At 37.2% G+C, this 21,101-nt stretch overlaps 1 protein-coding gene across 1 annotated transcript in view; it reads right to left on the bottom strand.

Annotated features, from left to right (window-relative positions):
- The window catches only part of ANKRD22 (ankyrin repeat domain 22), a 29,589-nt gene extending 18,658 nt beyond the window's left edge, over nucleotides 1–10,931 (bottom strand). The window contains exon 1 of the mRNA XM_001501479.6: nucleotides 10,570–10,931. Within this exon, the coding sequence (XP_001501529.2) occupies nucleotides 10,570–10,590 (21 nt within the window). The 5' untranslated portion in view covers nucleotides 10,591–10,931. The remainder of the gene's footprint in view (nucleotides 1–10,569) is intronic.
- Nucleotides 10,932–21,101: the final 10,170 nt, after the last annotated feature.

Below are 21,101 nucleotides of genomic sequence, written 5' to 3'. Positions count from 1 at the left end.
CATGTGGAACTCCTCCTGAGGCTCAGAGGACTTGATAAGTTGCTTATTAACCATCTCCATCCTGAAGCCCCACCCATTTAAAATGTTCCATAGCAACTTCTGAGGAGGAGTTGTGGTTTTTAAAGCAAAATGATTCAGGTAAAGAGCTCTGTGCACTAACGAAATGTTTTCTCAGAAAACGAAAGGGTATTTTTCTTCCTCTTCAAATTAAGAAATCTGAGGGTACAAGAATAAAGGTTTTATTTGATTTCTACAATTAATCTCAAGCCTTTCTTTCTGATGACTCATCTCTTCACATACTATATTTATAAATTTCTTAGCAAATTCTTTCTTTCAGACAAAAAGGGCACAAGGATTTTTTTTTTTTTTTTGAGGTTATCTTGGCCCATTTAGCCTTTACGTAACATGAAAGAAATTCCCAGTAGTGGCTGGATTATGAGGAATAGTAACAGTGACAGGAATATCAAGGAAGAACACACATTTACGTATGTTTTCTAGTCTTTCTCCACCAAGGTCTGCTTGAGAATATGATATTGTCATCACTGCCAAGAAGCTAAAGAAGCACCATTGCCACACTGCAGACCTGAGAAGCTCTGAGGTCACAGTGATGAAGACCAGGAGATGGAAAGAAAACTTTTGCCCCCAATGATGAAGAGAAATGGCGAAGGAAGAGTGAGTTCTAGCTGCTAAAATGTAGCAAATCAGAAGCCCTGATATCTCCCTACTACCTCAGACTACCAAAGAGGTTAAGTGCACAGCCCAGAGGAAGCAGTCGTGTGCTCTTAAATGGGTAACATCGGCTCTCTAAAGGGAACTGGGGAAAAAAGAAAAAAAATCTTCTTTGTGGTGTTTTTCAATTTCAATGGTGAAATTACTTCCACCCAGCTGATTTGAAACTGCCAAAGAGAGGTCAATGAACTTGGAGTTGGCCAAAATCAGTTCTCACAAACCAATTCAAGTTGGCTCCAGCCAGCTCCAGCCAGCACACTATGAACAGGAACTGACATCATATTCCCAAGACTTCTCTGCACTAGCGTTCCCAACCTACAAGAAGGGTGGGATGGGGAAGGGCCCAAGACTTGAACTCTCAGTAGCCAATGTCTCCAAACATTCAATCAACCAATACAGGTATTTTTGCATTAAATCTCTAAGTGGAAGTCTGTTTTGAAGAGAAATTACAAATGCGGTAAAAAATGTAATAGTCAAAATAGGTACTATATACTGAACTTTTCTTTTATGACAGCTACACAGCTAAGCACTTTACCAACATCTCATGTAATCCTCACAGTGGAGGTACTAGTACCCCATCTGGCAGATGAGGAAACTGAGGCTCAGAACTCTTAATAACTAGTACAAAACAGAAATAGAATTCACATTCTTGTCTATTTGGCTTGAGAACAAGTGTTATAACCCACAAGGACTCTCCTGTCCCCATGCAACCCTGTGCACTAAGTCATGATAAACTCTATGCACAAAAGCTACAAATCAATCTGTAGTCCTTGATGATTTTCTTCAATTCAGTTTAAGAGACTTTGAGCTCCCAATATTCACCAGACATTGTGAGAGGCTGTAGGATACACAGGTGAATAAAACCTGGGAGGCACTCACATGGGTGCCTCATAGCAGTTGTGACATTCTCCATCATATGACATAGTAGTCTCTCCCCAGGATTCAGCAGAACTAATAAAATTACTAAAATCCCCTAAAATTCATATTTGAAGAATTTAGGTTAGTGGACCAGGGTATGAGTGAACCTATGAAACCATCATAAGTATTTTACAGACATGAAACAATAAGACAAGGAATAAAGAAAACATCAGTGATACTTGACAGACAATAAGGTATTAATAATAGATGGAGTGCTATTAATTTTCATTTGCCAATCCTAGCTTACTGGAAATTTTATAGGTTTGCTCTGATTTGTAGTTTTGATAATATACTTGCAAATAGCTTTTACTGTGTTTTGGGTCACACACATACCAAGAAAAAGATTTTTTTCTTTTCTCTGCTTCTTCATCCAAATGTATAATGACTGTCTGATTTTGTCTCAGAACTTAGCACTACTTCCCAGGTAGAGGCCAGCTTCCAATTAGTGTGGTTCTAAAGCTACTGCTTCTTGCCCTCATCTTCATTTCCCTTTCTCAAGGAAAGCTTCTTGATAAAACCTTTTTCTCTTGCCCTGCTATCCACTTCACCTAGTGCCAACTCACTGATTTCCTATCGTCAACCCTAATTCCTTGCTTTTCAAACACTCCGTATAGGAAAGAATTCTTGTTCCCATATACAGAAATGGGAAATCTTGAGGTTGCTAGGTTATAGACCCATCCTACCTTGTTTTAGGCCCTAATAGGATCTTGGATGCCTGCCGGAGGTCAACTGTTGGTGAAGCCACAAAATCATTCATAAACATTATTAAAATTCTCTTTTCTTTTGAGTCCTCATCATACCTAATCTTAAACATGGTAGAGAGAAACAATGCCTTTGCAGGAATGTTTGCTTGACCCTGAAGAGTCACGTGGTCTGATCAGGCATCAATACAATAAGAATTTTTCCATCCTTCAAATTTTTTATTTTAGTGCTACCAATTAACTAGAAAAGGAGGTGGACATTGGTGCTGGGATTAGTTAGATTATTTTGGTGGAAAATAAGTTTTGGTTGTTACTATGAAGTCTATTTAAAATAAATTTGACGATAAAAGCAAGAAAGTTGAGCTGTTGTAAATTAGAAGACACCTATATTCAAGAATTTCCCACAAGGGGGACTGAGTTAAAGAAGAAATATTCATGTCTGGTCTTATGACCCTGGTAAGCTCCTTGGAGAAAAACAAGTATTTTATTTTGCACATTCTTGTAACTCGCACATAACCTACTATATTATTTTCTACAAGGTAAGGTACATGGTTGTTAAACTGATATTTAGCACAAGGAATCTGTCATTATACCTTCCTCTACAGCATCCAGCAAACTAGGAATCATAATACCTGGGAACCCCCCCAAATAAATGATGATTCATCTAACAAACTAGAAATTTAAAAAAATTACTATACTAAGAAGACCAAAGGTAAATCATGATTCATGTGCAGGATTATTTCCTAGAACAAAAAGGAGTTAAACTAAATTCCTTCTATGTATGAAACTAATGCAGCTTGAACACTGAAATATTGGAATCTCATGATATTTCTATGGTTTATATAGTCAGAAAAAGAGGGGGCAGAATATGTTTAATCTGGGTTCTGATGAAAAAAATCTAAAGTCTGGTCACTGAACATAGAAACACTCTAATTTAAAAAAAAATTAAAAATCAATAATAATAGCTATTAAACAAATGCTTAAATGTAAATGTTTAACATATGCAGTATCACGCTGGGTCCTTTACTCTCATTATTTCATTTACTGCACATTACAACCCATCAAGGAGGGCCTAATTACTATTATTACATTTTACAGACAAGAAAATGGAAGCTCAGCAGAGTGGTTAAGTAGCTTCAACTAGTAAGTGCCTGAGTAAGAGTTGGAATTCAAGTCTGTGTGACACAGCTAAGTTCTCAATCACTTTGCAGTATTTGCCTGAGGGTCAAAATAATCCAGTATCTATGGGCCTGGGAACACTGCATTTCCTTACACTTGCAGATTACCTAAACAGTACCTGGAGTTTCCCAGGTGAAATTTCTCTGTGCCTATACGTGCGGCATGAGGTTTCAGAAGGGACTCAGTCTCATCTACAAAATTCACCTCGTAAGTATAGCCCAGCTTCCCTACAGTAATGCGTGGGCCACTGCCTCTTTTCTCTGTCATTGTATTTTCCTTTGCCATCAGTGCAAATGTGGCGTTAGGTGGATGTTGATAAGCTTAACCAACATGACAATGACATCTTTTTATTTGCCAAAGCCTACCCTGGCAGCTTCCTGCAGCTTTAAAATGTATGCTTCCTAAAGACAGGCAATGGACGGATGCATGGGCTGGCACAGGACTGCAAAGGACCAGAAGTGTCTTGAGAAGTCATTTCATCTCCTCCTCTGCCAATGAGCCAAGGGTTTACTTAGAGCATTAAGAAATTAGCTGAGATGTAAAATCTTTGGAGAGAAAGCATTAAATTAAGATTGACAGCATCTTTCTATGTCTCACCAAACTTATAGTCAGAAAAATTGACCTTATTTCTAACTTGAATTCTCATTCATTTATTTGACAAATATTTTCAAGCACCTACTTGGTTCCAGGTATGTTGCAGACACTGGGAATATAATAACAGACAAGATAAAGTCACTGACCTCATAGAGCTGACATCCTAGTGAGGGAGATGGAAGAGATGAGAAATAGAAATTAATATGTTTTCAGGAAGTGCTAAGGGCTCTGAAGAAAAATAAAGCAAAATAAGACAATATGTAGGGAACGACAAGGCTACTCTTTTAGATCTCTTGAAGGTGAGATTTGAGAAGAGATTGGTGATGGAGGGAGCCAGGTAACTTTCAGGGAGAAGAATCTTCTAAACAAAGGGAACCGAATGTCCAGGTCTTGAGATGATTGCTTGTTTGGCGCATTCTAGGAATAGCAAGAAGGTCGGTGTGGCTGTGAGGAGAGTGGTAGGAAATTTGAGAGCTAAGGGGGACCAAGGAACTTTGGACCATGGTGAGGACTGAATTTTATTCTGTTTGATGGGAAGCTTTGCAGAGTTTTGACATGATCTATGTTAAGTTTAGAAAGTCAGTTTTAAGACTTTCCAGTTAGTCAGTATGCAAACTATCTTGTTGTCTGACTTTCTGGGTTCCCAAACAGTAGACACTTCTTGCTCTCATCTCTTTTTTCAGAGGTTTTCCAAAAAAGCATTCTAATCTTAACAGTTTTAAGATTAGGGGAGCTATGTGTTAAAAACTGTTATACAACATAAGTAAACAGCATAGACTTTTAATTAAAAGAGTTATTGCTTAAAGTCTATGGAATCTTTATAGCTAAAAATAAGGAATCTCGGGGCTGGTCCCGTGGCCGAGTGGTTAAGTTCGTCCGCTCTGCTGCAGGCAGCCCAGTGTTTCGTTGGTTCGAATCCTGGGCACGGACATGGCACTGCTCATCAAACCACGCTGAGGCAGCGTCCCACATGCCACAACTAGAAGGACCCATAACGAAGAATATACAACTATGTACCAGGGAGCTTTGGGGAGAAAAAGGAAAAAACTAAAATCTTTAAAAATAAATAAATAAATAAATAAAATAAGGACTCTCTTCTGTGCCTTCTTATTTCAAATAATCTCCTAGACTGTTCTTTAAAAAAATATGTGGAATTTCTTCAGTTTATTAAAAGAAAACTCTCAATTTATTTAGCCAAAAATGGTTTGTTATTGCAATATACATATGTAAACATATATGAAATGAAGTCTCAGTTTATCTTACACAATTTATATTCAAATAAAATTACTTTTCTTCTCCTTAGAAAACAAGTTTGTTAGGGGATTTTTCCTCTCCCTCTTTCTCCTTGACATTCGTGGAGCTGAGATTTGAACCCAGGTCTTTACCAGCTTCTTAATCACTGTATGTTCCTGCTCTGGGCTCTCAAAAAAGCAAAACTTCTGGATACAGGGTATCTTTTATAAGACTCAAAACTCAAGTTTCTCCTCACTTTCATTTTGTACTGATTAACTAACTTCATATACGGAAGTTGGAACTCCCTACATTTTATGTCTAGAATAAAGGAAGGATGGGTCAAAAAAAGAAATCTCCTGCTTGACTAAAGATGTTTGTGTTTATTGAAAGTTACAAACTCCAGACAGAGATGCTCAGAGAAGATTGCCCTAAAATATTTCCTTACTTCTTTAGCAAAACCATGCCTTCCTATAATGACCTGGTGCGCCCCCTCCCTCCACATTCTCTCCCTAGCCAAACTCACCCTTTCCCATGGCTTTAAAGGTACCCTCCATATGCAGACAACTCCCAAATTGTTACTTCTTGCCCTAGCCTCTCCTCAGAGCTGCGTTCTTGTACCCAACTTCCACCTCCCGCCCCTAGATGTCTCACAAGTGTCTCTAATGTAATTTGTTTAAACAGAACTCTGAATCTAGCCCATCCTTCTGTCCCCCTCTAAGTTCCCATCTTCTTAGCACCACCATCCACTAGCTTGTCTGAGGCAGAATTCTGGGTGTCAGCTTTAATTTCCTTCTCTCCTTCATCCCCCATTTCCAAACCAGGAAGATTTTCAGTTAAAAATTTATCTCTAATTCATCCCGGGGTCTAATACCACCACCGTTATCTCTCCCTGGCACTTCACCAGCTGTGTTCTGGGCTCCTGGCTTCCTCTCCTTCAGCTCTCCAATTTATTCTCCCACACCTATCAGAGTGACCTTTTTAAACATTAACTGAATCCTATTACTCCCCTTCTTAAAATCCTTTCATTGCTTTCTATTTCGTTTAGAATAAAATCAAGGTTTCTCATTCTGGCCTACAAGACCTGTATGATTGGCCCGGACATCCTCTCCAACATCAGCTCTTGTCACTCTCACTGTCTCCTGGGCACTAGGATTTTCTGTCAAACAAAGGATACCCAAAGATGACGAGGACTATGTTAAACTGACATTGTTTAAAACTGCTGCAGCATGGTAATAATAAAAACAAATCAACATTTAGTCAGTTTTATCAGTCTCTAAATCCTGTATAGACAATACTCCGTCTTATTACCTGCACCCACGCGATCTGCTCTCACTAGCACACCCTTCGCATTCCACTCAGTCAATTATTCCAATAGGCCCAATTTTTCATGCTTCAGATTCTCCATATATACATTCCTTCTGTCTGGAACACTCTTTCTCCAAGCATCCCAAGGCTAGATTCTTGTGCCTCAGAGCTCAGTTCAAATGTCACTACCTAAGAGGAGCCTTTCAGGTCAAATCTAATTAGATATATACACCCCTAGTCTTCTCCCTTATATACTCTTTCTTTATCCTGTTGTTTCCTTGATTTCTTTTTTCACTGTTTATAATTTTTTTCATTTGTATATTTTTTATATTATTAGCTCCAAGAGGTTAGGGACCACTTTTCTTTTAATTATCACCATATACCAAGAGCTGGCATGTGCCTGGAATATAGCATGTGATCCATAAATTTCATTGACTAAATAAATGGATAGGTGAATGAATAAATAAATATTTATAAATTTTCAGACCTGGTTTCTGTTCATACGTTAAAGATATCACTTTCTTTTTGAAACATGACTTAGTATCAAGTTATAATTTTAAAAATTACTTACAGCATACAAGGAAAGAAATAAGAAGCCAATTAGGATGGGAGACTTTTTTGCATATAAAATACCAAAAATTAGCTAGGGGTTCAATATACAAACAAAATAGAGAGACCTCATAAGATTGTGATGGAGATGTTTTTTCACTCAGTTATCTATGCCTTTTCTTTTTCTGTATCATGGAATGACACAATATAAGGCTGAACAAGATCTCAGCCAGCTCTCTTGTTTTATAGATATTGAAACTGTAACCCAGAGAGGTTAAATGATTTCCCACAAGTCACACACAGTTCCTGGCACAATCAGGACCAAATTCTAGGTTTACCTGACTTCCACTCCAATGGCTTTCCCATTAGTTACAACTGTATTCCTGTTTCCCCTGAGTTCTCTTCGGCTGTACCAGCCCTCCCAATAAGCCCTGTTCCAATTAAATTGCTCTCTCTGGACACTGTATATTTAAAAATGATCCCTCTCTTCTTTGTACCATACACTCTTTTTCTTTAGTAACACCTGCCTCTCTGAAAAATAGATCCATTCCCAAAGGATTAATTAAGAGTATGTGTGTGGGGGGCCAGCCTGGTGGCGCTGCAGTTAAGTGCACACGGTCTGCTTCGGTGGCCCGGGATAGCCCAGTTCGGATCCCGGGTGAGGACATGGCACCGCTTGGCAAGCCATGCTGTGGCAGGCGTCCCACATATAAAGTGGAGGAAGATGGGCATGGATGTTAGCTCAGGGCCAGTCTTCCTCAACAAAAAAAGAGGAGGATTGGCAGCAGATGTTAACTCAGGGCTAATCTTCCTCAAAAAAAAAAGGAGTATGTATGTGTGTGTCTGTGTGTGTGTAAATACATGATGTGTGTCTGGTGTGTATGTATCCATCTGCTCAGAGATAACCTTACTGTTAGACCTTCCCAAAGTTTAAAGGGATACATCATTACAATACGATTTTCAAGAAATTCCTCTTGGGGTCTGTTTCAACAGCTGACAGGATTAGCAGTCTACAGAAGAGTCTGAAGATTCCGTAAGCTTGAATTCCTGAGCTCTTTGTGTTAAGTTCTTATACATCTTCCTTCTTTCCAATTTTTGCACTACTTTACGATACACCACTTCTCCGCAGGGTAGGGGTAGAATGTCCCTCACTGGAACTTGGATATAGTTTACCACGTTCTTTTCACTAAGGGAAAAGGGCAAGGCTATATCCTAGCAGGGAACAGTACTAGAGAATAGCAGCATGGTTAAGACCAGCTCCTTTTTGGAGTATGATGCCCCTGTTGAGACAGCAAGTAGAAAAAGAACTTAGCCCATTCCCTGGTGACGTAAGGAGAATTTCTCTGAATGTACAAACACAGGTCTCATATCCCAGCCCCCGGTCTCTAGCCAGTAAGTACTTTATAGCTGCCTGACTCTGGGCAAGTAACTTAAACTATCTTTGCCTCAGTTTTTTCATTTGAAAACAAGAATAGCGACTGTCTTATACGGTTATTGTGAGCATTAAAAGAGGTAATACACATAAGGTGCTTCAGACAGAGCCTGGTATATATATATCAAGCATAATTAAATATTTGTTATTACTGTAAATAGTAGGAGCAAAAAATGTTCGATAAGAGTTTAAATGAATCAGCCCTGTTTAAAAGTCCAGTTGTTGCATGGCAACAACATTTATTCCAACACTACCTTAGACTATCTTTAATTAAATATTAATTACGAGCTTTGAGTAGTTACCTATGAGCTTCTAGGTAAGGTAGGAGTTTTTCAGGGGTATGTGTATGTGTTTGTATGTGTGTGGTTCTTGTGATTTGTTTTAAACATCATCATAAATTCCAAGTTGCTTTGTCCTCAATATATCTGAAAACTGAAACATTTATTCCAGTTCTGGGGATATTCTCATTGATATTTATAATCACTCAACATATCTTGCCTTGCTTTGCCTTGCGTTAACCACTTGCCAAATCAACACCCAATCAGCAAACAATTTGCGCTCCTTATGCGTAGACATTTTTGCTGTAATTATTCCCAGGGCCTGGACTACAGCCTGGCTTCTCATAGCGTGGTCCACAGACCAACAGTATAAGCATCTGGGAGCTATAATGCATAATCTTAGGCCACCCAGAGACGGAATAATAATCTGCATTTGAGCAAGATCTTTGGGTGATCTGTATGCACATTAAAATTTGAAAAGCACTAGCCTAGAGCAGTGTTTCTCTCCCGAGAGTAGTAAACTGATCACCCACATCAGAATCACCTGGGATGCTCCCCTAAAAAGTAGGTCTCTGGACCCAACCACAGATTGAGTGAAACAGACTCCCAGGGGTGGGCGCCCTTGAAACTGTTCTTTAAACACTTTCCTCTCCCTGACACTCAGGTCATCTGAAGTTTGAGAAATACCAGAGTAGCATTTTAGAACATTACATATGCTGTCATTTTCACATACATGAGGTCTTCACCAGACTAAAGTTACTGAGCAAGACACATCTAGAATTATAAACTAATCAAAGAGGACGTTTACTATAGAAGGACACACACACACACACCTGGCTTTAGAAATAACTGCAAACAAGGAGAATCTGCCTTTAATATTAGAAGAAGCACTTAAGGAGGTTCTGTTGAGCGTCTGCAATGAAATGCAGACTAACCGGTTAATTACGCTACAGAGGAGAGGGAGGAAATCACGAACGTCGTTACATTTATTGTACTCCTGTTTAAACATTACTTGCTTGTAATCTTTTGAAATGTTATGAAAAATCTACTTGATTTGAATAGGTTACTTTCAACACAAGAAAAAGCATTTTTGTATCCATCAGATTAAAAAGAAAAAACTCAAAATATCAAAAATATATTCTGTTTTATCTCTCTTCTGTACAGAGAAAGTCTTTATTAATAATTGCTGGAGGTGAATTTTCTTTTAAATACCAAGCTGAAAGGTGTTACTCTGTACACGCGGTTCCATGAAAAATCAGTCTATCTTTTGTATCTTTAGAAAATCAATTGGGTGCAATTTCAGTTTTCCCCTGGATGTTTGACATCAGAAAAGGACAACTCTATTAATTCAATTTTTATAAACTAGATTTTGAAAGATACAAATTACCTCCTCAAACATCTGAACGTCTTGGAATGCATGTATCACTCTCTACTTACATCTAGCTAACATTTTAGAATTGCAAAATAATTTGCTGTAAAATATTAAAAATAGCAAAAAGGTGAACATGCAGGACTTTGTTTTGACTTAATGATCACACAAAAAGTTAAACAGAAGAAAAGGAGACATATTGCCAGGGACAGGAAATTACATTTGAGAAACATGAACAACTCTTAACACCTTTGCAATCTTACTTCCAGAAAGGTTACATACCTCAGAGTAAAGGATCCCCATGCTGGTCTTTCACAGACTTACTTCACCTCTACAGCTTCTTGAATCTTCTGGAGATATTTCTGATTAATATCCAAATCCTTCCCAACTGAGAGAAAGTTTACTCGAAGCCCAGGCCAGTGGCAAGCCCCTTCTTCCCACACTTGTGAGAGCTTTTCCAGCAATGCTGCCTTCTACAGAGCCCAACCCAATGAAACAAAGGCATTAGTTTACCGTGTAATGACCCAACTCGTGCATCATCTAATGTCACAACCCAGAGGAACCGGTTTCTGAGTCATATCTGCTCTGCCAGTGGTAGCATGCAGAAAGAAGGAAGCAAAGTTGAGGGCAAAAGGAAAGGTCTCAAACGGGCAAGAAAGACTCAGGGTTCAAAATAGGATACTGTGTGTACGAAATTTCCTAATTAAAATCTGGTTTTCAGTGGCTATTGAGAAAGGCTAGAGACCAACAAACTTCCTTGTTAGAACCATTATCTCTGCCAAAGGGCTCAACCTTCACGAAAGGTAATCTTAAAAACCGTCACGAGGGGTTATTTGCTATCTTTAAGTATAGATAAGTTATTTATTATTGCTTGACGTTTTTGATTAATATAAACTAATTAGCATAGTAAATAATAACAAGGTCAATTATGAGCTATATTGTTATATATATAAACATGTTCAAAATCACTTTCAAGGACATCTTTGAGTAAAGTTTGAGCCACAAATTGAAAAAACTAAACTGTGAAGAATCAATTGTATTTACATCCTAGTTAATCAAAATATCTTAAAAGGTTTAAACTACACTTATAGCGTTACTATACTTAATTTTCCTTTTTAAGCACTTCAATTCTGAGCCTAAGTAATACTTTCACAGCTAATAAATAGTCTTGTAAATCTAATAAATTATACTAATATAATAAATATTATTATCTTAAATATTCTAATACTATTTACAAATTTAGCCAAATTATTTTATAACATACAATTTAAAAATCTTAAGTCTAGAATCGATTATCATACATTTTAAAAGAAATCACCAGGCCATTTAGTCAAACATGCAAATATACCAAATCTCTTAAACATTGTAAACATTTTATATACTAAATATAATACCAAATAATCACGTTTTCTCTGAACTTAACACAATCATAGCAAATTTTTTAACTTTCCCAGATTAAAACACCCACACACACCTATGAAAGAAACAATTCAATAATCACAAAGAAATTGATGTGATTGTTTCAATCAGTTAAGGTTCTTTAGTGGTCAACTCTAGTCACCAAGATCCAAGGCCTGAGCCTACATGCATTCAGGGAAACTCTTCTTACTCCACTGATGGACATAATGAGTTATTTTTATAATTGTTATAACAAGAATTACATACTTTATATGGACTTGGCTTTGAGGCCAACCTCCCAGGAGTTTTAAGAATTTGGCAACTCTTTTGTTGGAGAAGGAAGTCTACAATACCCACTAAGATTGCAGCTGACTTCCTCTTTGGCTTGGTTTGATTTTGCATTTCTTTAGTTTCTTAAGACATTTAAAAGAGTTGTTCTCACTGACATAACATTTTTATTTCCATTGGGTACTTCTCTCAATAATGCAACTCTTTTGTAACTCCTTTTGGTTTCTTTTGTAACCTCTTTTAACATATTTGTGTGGACAGAATTCTTCACTCACTACCTGCTAAGGTTGCTGCTAGCTTCCTTCTCCATGTTCTTTCCTCCCTGACTGAACTCAAAACGTTTCTTTAATTTCCTGTCAGGACTACAATTCATCTAATTGGGTTCTGTATCTCTCTCTTGACTGCATCTTAAAGGGTAGCAGAATATGCCACCCTAAAATATGCCTCTTGGGCATAAAGATTATTTTGAGTTGATTACTTTTGAGAAACTGAAAACATACAGGAGAATCTCCGAAAACAGAGTAGAATCTACCATTTTGTAAGGCATATTTACATTTATAAAAGAAATTTTCATTTGTAAATATGTCTCCCTCTCTGTACCAGGAAGAGAAGATGACTCTGAATCTTCAGAAATTCTTATCAATGAAGAAGGCACAAACAAATCTACATAACAAACCTTACATTTGTTTACCATGCTTTTCCTGGTAACCACTCATAACTGACCCTCCCCCAACATCTTTTTTTTATCTTTAACAGAAGACATTATTTAAGGTGGTGGCTTGGTCAGTTAGAGAGTTTACTCAGTTTTCCTTAGTATTTCATGAGGAGATAACATGACGTATACATGCTATTAAACTTTTGTTTATTTTTCTCTTAATAATCTGTCTTTTGTTACAGGGGTATCTCAGCCAAGAACTTAGAAAGGTAGAAGGGAAAATTTTTCTTCCTCCCCTACATAGGGGTGGAAAAATAATTTTCCCGTCTAGGATCTTTGGCCAGTCTAACAGTCAAATTGACATAAGACAGATTAACAGGAGAGAAACAAATTTAATTTTGTTCATAAAGGAGCCCTATAAAAATATGAGATCCAAGGGTAAGTTGGACAATTGAGGCTTATATGCTATCGTGAGCTAAGAAATGGGAGAAGGATCTGGAGCTTCAAAGGGGAAGAGGATAATTCAAAGGATAATAAGAAAAACAGATGTGTGGTAATTAAAAGTTTGCCCTGCTGTACACATAGGTCATTCAGATAACATTTGTCTCTGGTAACAGCTCTCTTTTTTTGGGTAGTTAAGGGAGACATAAAAGAATTTTTCCAATCTGCTGGGTCTTGATTGCCTTCAGCTCAAAGTAATCCACATGCCAAAGTGGCACATTTTGGGACGGCATATTCTTCTCCCCTTCAGTCTCACCTTTGAAACTTTCTTAAGAAGTTTCACAGTCCAGAAGTTGAGTTGGTAGATCGTTCCATCTCATTGAACAAATCTCTTAGTCCTGAGAATAGATCAGTTCAGTTAAACAGTTGCGTCTCATTTCAGGAGGTAGTGATGCGGTTGTTCTCCCAAAGTTAGGTCCAATCTGAGTCTAGAGGGCAGCCAGTCAAAGATTTCTGGATGTCAGGCTTAAAACATCTTCAGATGTAGTGAAGGCAGGCAGTGGCAATCTGACAGATTTTCCTGGTTTGCAGTTTGAATATCTCTAGTGATCTTTCTGTGTGGCCCATAGAGCAACAGGCACAAAGATTGTCTATAGATGAGCTGTTGTGGTGATTTCTCTAAAGTTTATATCAAGTTATTGGGCTTTAGCTTGCATGACTTCGGAAAAAGGACAGTTTTAATTCTCAAGGATTCCAAGTCAGACAAGTGGGAGAAAAACTGGAAATGTTAGTCTGAAGAGTTGTAGCCAAATATCGGAGGAAACTAGAAGAATTCAAGATCTAGTCCAGTTTACTGTTAGAAAACAAAAACCCAAAAACAATTAACACCACTAGAATTTGGTATCCACAAAGGTGTATTACTGAAACTTAATTTTTCTCTTTATAAGTACCTCCATTTTTATCAAAGATAACCACAGTAAGACAAATTTGTTTGCAAAGTAAGCCTTGTTTTAATAAATTTGGCCTAATTATTTACATAAGTACAGCAAGAATAGTGATTGATCATATAGGCTCTTTTAAATCTGCTTTGCTAGAACTTTTTATAGAGAATCTCAGATTGGACTTTTAAAAGCCTCTTGAGGCCAAGAAGCCAAGCCAAGGTCTCATCATCAGATTTTGCCAGCAATACCTATAGATTTGGGTGAATTCCTCTCATTTTGAGGTCCCCAAAATATCCAAATTTTCCCAAGTCTGCCAGGAACTGACCTTCCTTATTTGCCTGGTAAGGCTGCTGGGAACCCTGTAAGCAAGGTACCAGGCCAATTTTTCCAAGATGCCTTAATTGGCTCCATAAAGTCAGCTTTAGTTCCTTAAAGCTGTCTGGTCATATCTGATTCTATGCACATTCTTAAATATGACATTCCAGCCAAAGCCTTGGCAATACAACCAACGTTTCCAATTTTTTCCTGTTACAAGGAGAACAGATTCTTATTGAACTTATGTAAATAACTGTATTGCCATGAACATAAGAATAGTCACTAAGAGTTTCCAAATCCTGAAGGGATCAGGAAGGGAGAAAAAGATAAGTGTATCATCTTTGTTCACAAAGTTGTCTCTTACCAAATTGCTGATAGCTTAAGAGAAAAGAGGAGAAGGTTTCCTTAAATCTGAAAAAACAAAACATAAAAGAACCAACAGTTTCAAACAAAAAGTCACAAAAATTATAATCATTCTCATCATTTCATTTGGTCCCACGAAATTGATTCTTGTTGATCTTGATCTTTCACTAGCTGTTTTATGAAGCCATCAGTTTCTCTGTTAGAGTTCTGCAAATTCTTACCCAGTTCAACAGTATGATCTTTAAGTTATCAGAAACCTATATTCTAGAGTATTTCTCAGAGTCTTTCCTATGAATCTCTGAAAACATATTTGCAAAAGCATCAGAGTAAAACAATAACTCTCCATAAACGCCAAAGACTTAAAAATGGCCACAGTTAAAGGTCTGATGAGAGTTCATTATAATGGAATTGACAAGGAAACTTGGTTATTTTTATAACATGCAACATTTTAAGATAATAACTAGAATTATGATCGATAACATTATACCAGGACATATCAGATTTCCGGCAATTACATACAGTTTCTGGAACGCTTATATATCTATACAAATATAACATAAAGAAGGCTTAGTATTACTTATTTGGCAATGCTTCCCATGTAATTTAATGTATCAAAGAAGCCTAATTAGTTTAACATCTCCCTTTTTATAAGGAGAGAGAACAAATCATTTGAAATGTTCCAGAGGCCCTCTGGAACATCTGGAACAACTCAAAGTTAGGTTGAGGTCAAAGAATTCATTTAGAATTTGATTTTTGGAAGTTTTGTCAAAAATATCAAAAGGTTTTAGAAACACTTGGTCAATTAGGATCATTGGTCACTGTATAACAATATGTAGTTATCTATTTAAAGACATTGACAAAGACTTTGCAGGCAAATACAGAAAGTTAAATAGTTGTAAAAATAAAAAAAGAAAAACTTAACTCTTTTAATAGAGAAGACTTAGCTGTCTTAAGAAACCAAGATACCTGACAAAGACAACATAGGAAATTATTTTTACAAGTCACAAAATCTTTGTTTCTGGGCAGTTTACTTAAAAAATAAAGAAAGAAAAATTTTTTTTTACAATCTCTTATCAAGAGCAGACCAATAGTTCAAGAAAACTTTGATCATATTAAAGATGATTGTTTTAGTTTTACTTAAGCATAAGTGCAGTATTGATATCAAAGCTTATTTTTTTAAAAAAATTCATGATAAATTCATTCAATTTTAGCCAACTTGACCACACAAGGTAACATTCTTTCTCTCTCTCTCTCTTTCCCTTTCTGAAACAACCAGGTAAAAATTATTTGCTTTTTTCCCTTAACAAAAACACATCTCCATACGTCCTGCCTTCCCTTAGCTAAAACATAGTTTACTTTTCTTGCATACACAATTGTTTCCCCTATTATTTCCAGTAGTTTTAATTACATATGTTAATTAAAATTTTTAACCCTTAGAAACTTTAATATCTGGTGAAAATTAAGACGTAAATCTCTGTTAGCAGCAAATTTATGAATGCATTTCATAATTTCTGGAAGCATATTCTTCCTCCTAGTAAATTTTCCAGTGTGACACAAAACATCTTTACTAAGAGTCCCAAATATCGTTAGTTCCTCTGTAAAAGGAAAGCAAAACTGAATAAACTCATGTTCAGTAATTAATGTTTCAGTATCTTTTGTTATTTAAACATGATCTAGATATTCAGTGAATTTATATCATTTAACTTAGCAAAACTCTAAGAGTGTAAGTTGCCAAAGAGATTTGGGGAACTAAGTATACATACCATAAAACATGATTACTGTGGGAAAAAATTCACCTAAAAACTCTTATCCCACTTACATCTATCTAAGTCACTTGCTCCCAATGAAACCACCCATGAAAACCTCATGAGACGTTAGACAAAGATGTTAGACAAATTCAGCCACCATCTCAAACTACTTTTCTTGCTGACAAATTTTGCAACAGAGATAACGTGAACTTATCTGACTAATAAACCCAGGTAGAGTAAAAGTTATGTCAGCATTATGCTCAGTGTTGATAACTCTAAAGACATGTCTAGTTTAGTTAAATCAACAAATTTCAACTAGCTTTTATTTACTGAAGATTGTCCCAGATCACATGAACTTAAAAAATATTTTGGTTAAGTTTCTATATTTCTAAGAGCATACCTAATTTACATAGTGCTTGTTTGTTTTTAAGCCAATTAATTAGATCTCTTTACAAATTAATTTAGCAATACCATTTGGAGGTAGAATATACCACACTTCTACAACACGTAGATGCAAACACATGTCATACAGACAGATGCTGTATATAACTTCCGTTTTTTAAGTTACCACCATGAATTAGGTATAAGAAAACATACTAATATTTGTGGAGAAGCATTCAACTAAGTTTCAACCGACCTCTCCCCATTTTTGTTATCCTTCTGATAAGAATTACCTCCTTGAAATCTGTACTTTAATGAGTTGACAGAAAAGAGTTACATTTACATCTCAAAGGCACGGTGTAAGAATGCAGGTTCCTCCACGAAGAACTTTGGTTTCCAAAGGCCAGAATTTTCACAACACTTACAAGTCTTTTGTGAAATATGGGAGGTTTGGGAATTGGTAAAAAAGGAATAGGTGGACTCTGTTTCCAGAGCTGCATTTATAGTTTTGTAAAGGTCTGTAAGATAAGGAGAGTTGCTCTCAAGTTCTCAAAGAATTGGGTTGCAACCTAAACAAATCATAGGTTGATCTACTCATCCAACCTCATTATCTTGAATTTGCTTTTCCACATCAGGGAAAAGATTTCCAACTAAGAAGGAAATCAAAAGATTTTAGTTCAATATGCCTTTGTAAGGTTTGTAGACAGTGTTTAATAAAAGGTCTTCTTTCTTAGGGCACAATTCAAACTTGGATCAATTCATCTTCAGGGAAAAACTTCTCCTATTGCTTCTATCGGCCAATGAATATCAGCCTTCAGTTGATCCTTTTTAGGAGGGCCTAGGAAAAAATTCTGGTCATCTGTTTCCTCTGTGAGGGAGATTTTTCCTCAGGCAGCTGTCTGGCTTGTCTGTTAACTACAGTATAATTATGGGTGGGAAGAACACCCCTTAGTAGCTAATCAAGGTCCCTGTGAGTGGGGTCGTGAACGGTTACTGATCTTTCTAGCTCTTCTCTAAATTTGGTAGGATCTTCTGAAAGTAGAAGCAAAAGGCCTTTATAATGTAAAAGATCTACTGCTGTTCATAAGACGTGAATCCTTTGTAGTGGCAGTCCAGGATATATCTGCAACAGACATTGCATAGAAAGGCCTGAAGCTTGCAGAGCCTGATTACAGAGCCCTGGAAAGAAGGAGGCATGGTAAGAACAGAAAATCGAGTCCTGTTACCTGTCCCAGGTGCTTTTCCTAAATTCATTTCCTCACTTTCAGTGTTTACAGAAGTAACCTGTATACCCTGGGCCTAGAGATCAGGCCAAAGTGTTCTGTGTAAATCTTGTGAAAGAGAAGTTAAAACAGAGAGATGGGGCTGGATTTTGAGAAGGGGGTTTTATGTCAGATGTGAACATTAATTTTTTTTCTGTCTAATTTCTGCTCTTTTATCTTGTTAAAGGGGTCTCTAAGGCTAGCCATTATACTCCTTTCTGTCCTCTTTTTTTATTTTTTTTAATTTGGTCTTTCCATAGGTACCAGTAAAACAATCGTTTAGGATGAGAGTCCTCTCAAATTTTTTTCTTTCAAATGTAGCCAATTCAAAGGATCCACCATCTGGCCATTGACTAGTAGAATCTTATATTAATCTCAACAGCGACTCAAACCAATAAGCCTTTTTATAGCTTAACTATGCACACAAGAAGCATCCCAAAGGAGAGTATAAAAGATGCAGCCCTCATAAGATCCAGAAAGTTCACACCCAAAGTTAGCCTAAGAAAGCAGGAGACCTTTGTTGTCTGTGATCCCCAGCAGGTGCTATTGGAATAGGACTTTTCCAGCACTAACAAAACGATGAAGGCTGAGTGACCACCTCTGGGAAGAACAGGATCAATAGAAAACAAGAGTACTCATAACCAATTTTTACCAGAGTCACTACACCCAAGGAGCTATTTCACACAAATATTTTCTCCTGCTAATCTAAATTTAGAAAAGAAAAAAGGACTCTCACTTCCACTGGACCCTGCAGGTAGTGATCTGGGAGATGAATATGGTAAGAATTCTTACTTTCTGCTGATGCTTGTCAGAGGTCTCAGGATCTCCCAGCTGCAGCAGCCCTGGAGGGAGCAGTGTCCAGCCAGTGCAGGTCCTTTCACAGGTTACCAAAACCTGTAGGGGCATAAAAATTTTCCATTCTTCTCTTCTAGGTTCTTTGGCTGATCTAACAATCAAATTGACATAAGACAGATAAACAGGAGAAAAATTTAATTTTGTATGTGCAGGAGCCCCATAAAAATATGAGACCCAAGGGAAAGTCAGACAGTTGAGGCTTATGTACTGTCCTGAGCTAAGGAATGGGAGAGGGGCCTTCAGCTCAAGGAGGAAGAAGATACTTCACAGGATGACGGAAGAGCAGATTCTTGGTAATTAGGTATTTGACTTGCCATACACATAGGTCATTCAGATAAAAAGTTATCTCTGGCAATAGCTCTCTTTATATGCCAGGCCCCCTATCTAAGTTATTTTAGGTAGTTAAGGGAGAGTTAAAAGTTTTTCTTGAATCTGCTGGGTCTTGATTGCCTTCAGCTCAAAATAATTCACATGCCAATAATTCCATGCACATTTTGGAGTGGCGCATTCTGCTCCCCTTCACCTCAAATCTGGTTCTAAAGACACAATACTCATCATAATTGTGAAAGATGAACTCTTTCAATGTATGGTCGACTCTAAAAACAACCCAATTAAAAAACAGTTGACTCATTGCAACTGGTAAAACACTTATATTTAACTCTAGGCCAGTGAACATCCACCCAGGGATGATTTTGCCCCCAGGTAGGACTGCCAGATTCAGGAAATAAAAATACAAGATGTTCAGTTAAATTTGACTTTTAGATAAATTTCTGAAATATTGCATGGGATATACTTATGATAAAAAATTATATGCTGTTTAACTGAAATTGTTGTTTAACTGAAAATTTAAAACATTTGGCAATGTCAGGAGACCTTTTTGGTTGTTGCAACTAGAAGTGAGGGCATGCTACTAGCATCTAGAAGGTAGAAGCCAGATGCTCTTAAACATCCTACAGTGTCCAGGATAGCCTCTTACAGAAAAGAATTATCCATCTCAGAATAGTACTAAAGCAGAAAAATCCTATTCTAGGCCGACAGGAGAATTAAGTGAAGGAAGAGGACTTGATAAATTATAGCGTTAGAATGGAATATGGCTGTAGAGGAGGAAAAAGTCTTTTTCCTTCTACCCTTCCAGGTTCTTGGCTGGGGCTCTGTAACAAAAGACAGATCAACAAGAGAAAACCAAACACAAGTTTGTTAGCATGTATATCTGCTATACAATGGGAGAAACTCAGGGATGTGTTTAGAGGTGTTTAGAATTTAGGATTATATATCCTCTTAGGCTAAAGGAAGAGGGGTTTGGAGTTTCTGGGGAGGGGGAAGGGAAGCTAGTTATTGAAAGGTGACCAGGAAAAGTATGGTGAACAAGGGTTGTTTAGCAAGGTTTGTTAAGTCAGATTTAAGTCAGGGCCTTCTCTAAGAGTTGGTATGATAGTCTTCTACAAACAGAAATGCCTTTTATAGATATAAATTTCCTTTACAAAAGGAAAACTTGTGCCCTGTTTTTAGAGCTTTTCCTGCATCTGCTGGCTCTCAATGGCCTTTAGCTTAAAATAATCCATTTGCCAAAGGGGCATATTTTGGGGTGGCATATTCTGGTACCCCTCATGGTGAAATACTATCATACTGAGGTCTGATAAACACAATTTTTTAAAGAAGTGTTTAAGATTCCCTCTCTGGCAAACTGAGTCTCTCATTATACAAAAACAGGGGGAAAAAGGTTCTAGGAAATAACAGGCTTTGTTGACTATGCATTATTAGGCTATGTTGAAATAAATTTCTAGGCCTAAGATGGAGATGCTCCTGACTGGGATGCCACCTCAGCAAACTGAAACTTAGAGAACTTTCCTGTTCCTATAAATGCTGTACTTGATCAGAAACATGATATATCCACCCAGCCAATCCCCAACTGCCAAGAATCTGTACCAATATCTTTGTTCTAAATAAGTTCAGATATGCAACCTCAGGCAATCAACTTGAGCCAAATACTTTTTCCTCATTCCCTGAGTGACCTACTATCCTCATAGGAAATCATGGATCTCCTGGCCAGTCATGGTCGCTTTCCACGTTGCCTCTTCTAACGCTCTATAAAACTCACTCTTGCCCAAAATCCTTTAGGAAGATCATTCCACTGCTTTTGAGGTTTGGATTGTTTTCCCTTGAATGA

The sequence above is a fragment of the Equus caballus genome, chromosome 1 (genome assembly GCF_041296265.1).
Source record: "Equus caballus isolate H_3958 breed thoroughbred chromosome 1, TB-T2T, whole genome shotgun sequence".
Lineage (NCBI taxonomy): Eukaryota > Metazoa > Chordata > Mammalia > Perissodactyla > Equidae > Equus > Equus caballus.
This window is presented reverse-complemented; position numbering and strand designations above follow the sequence as displayed.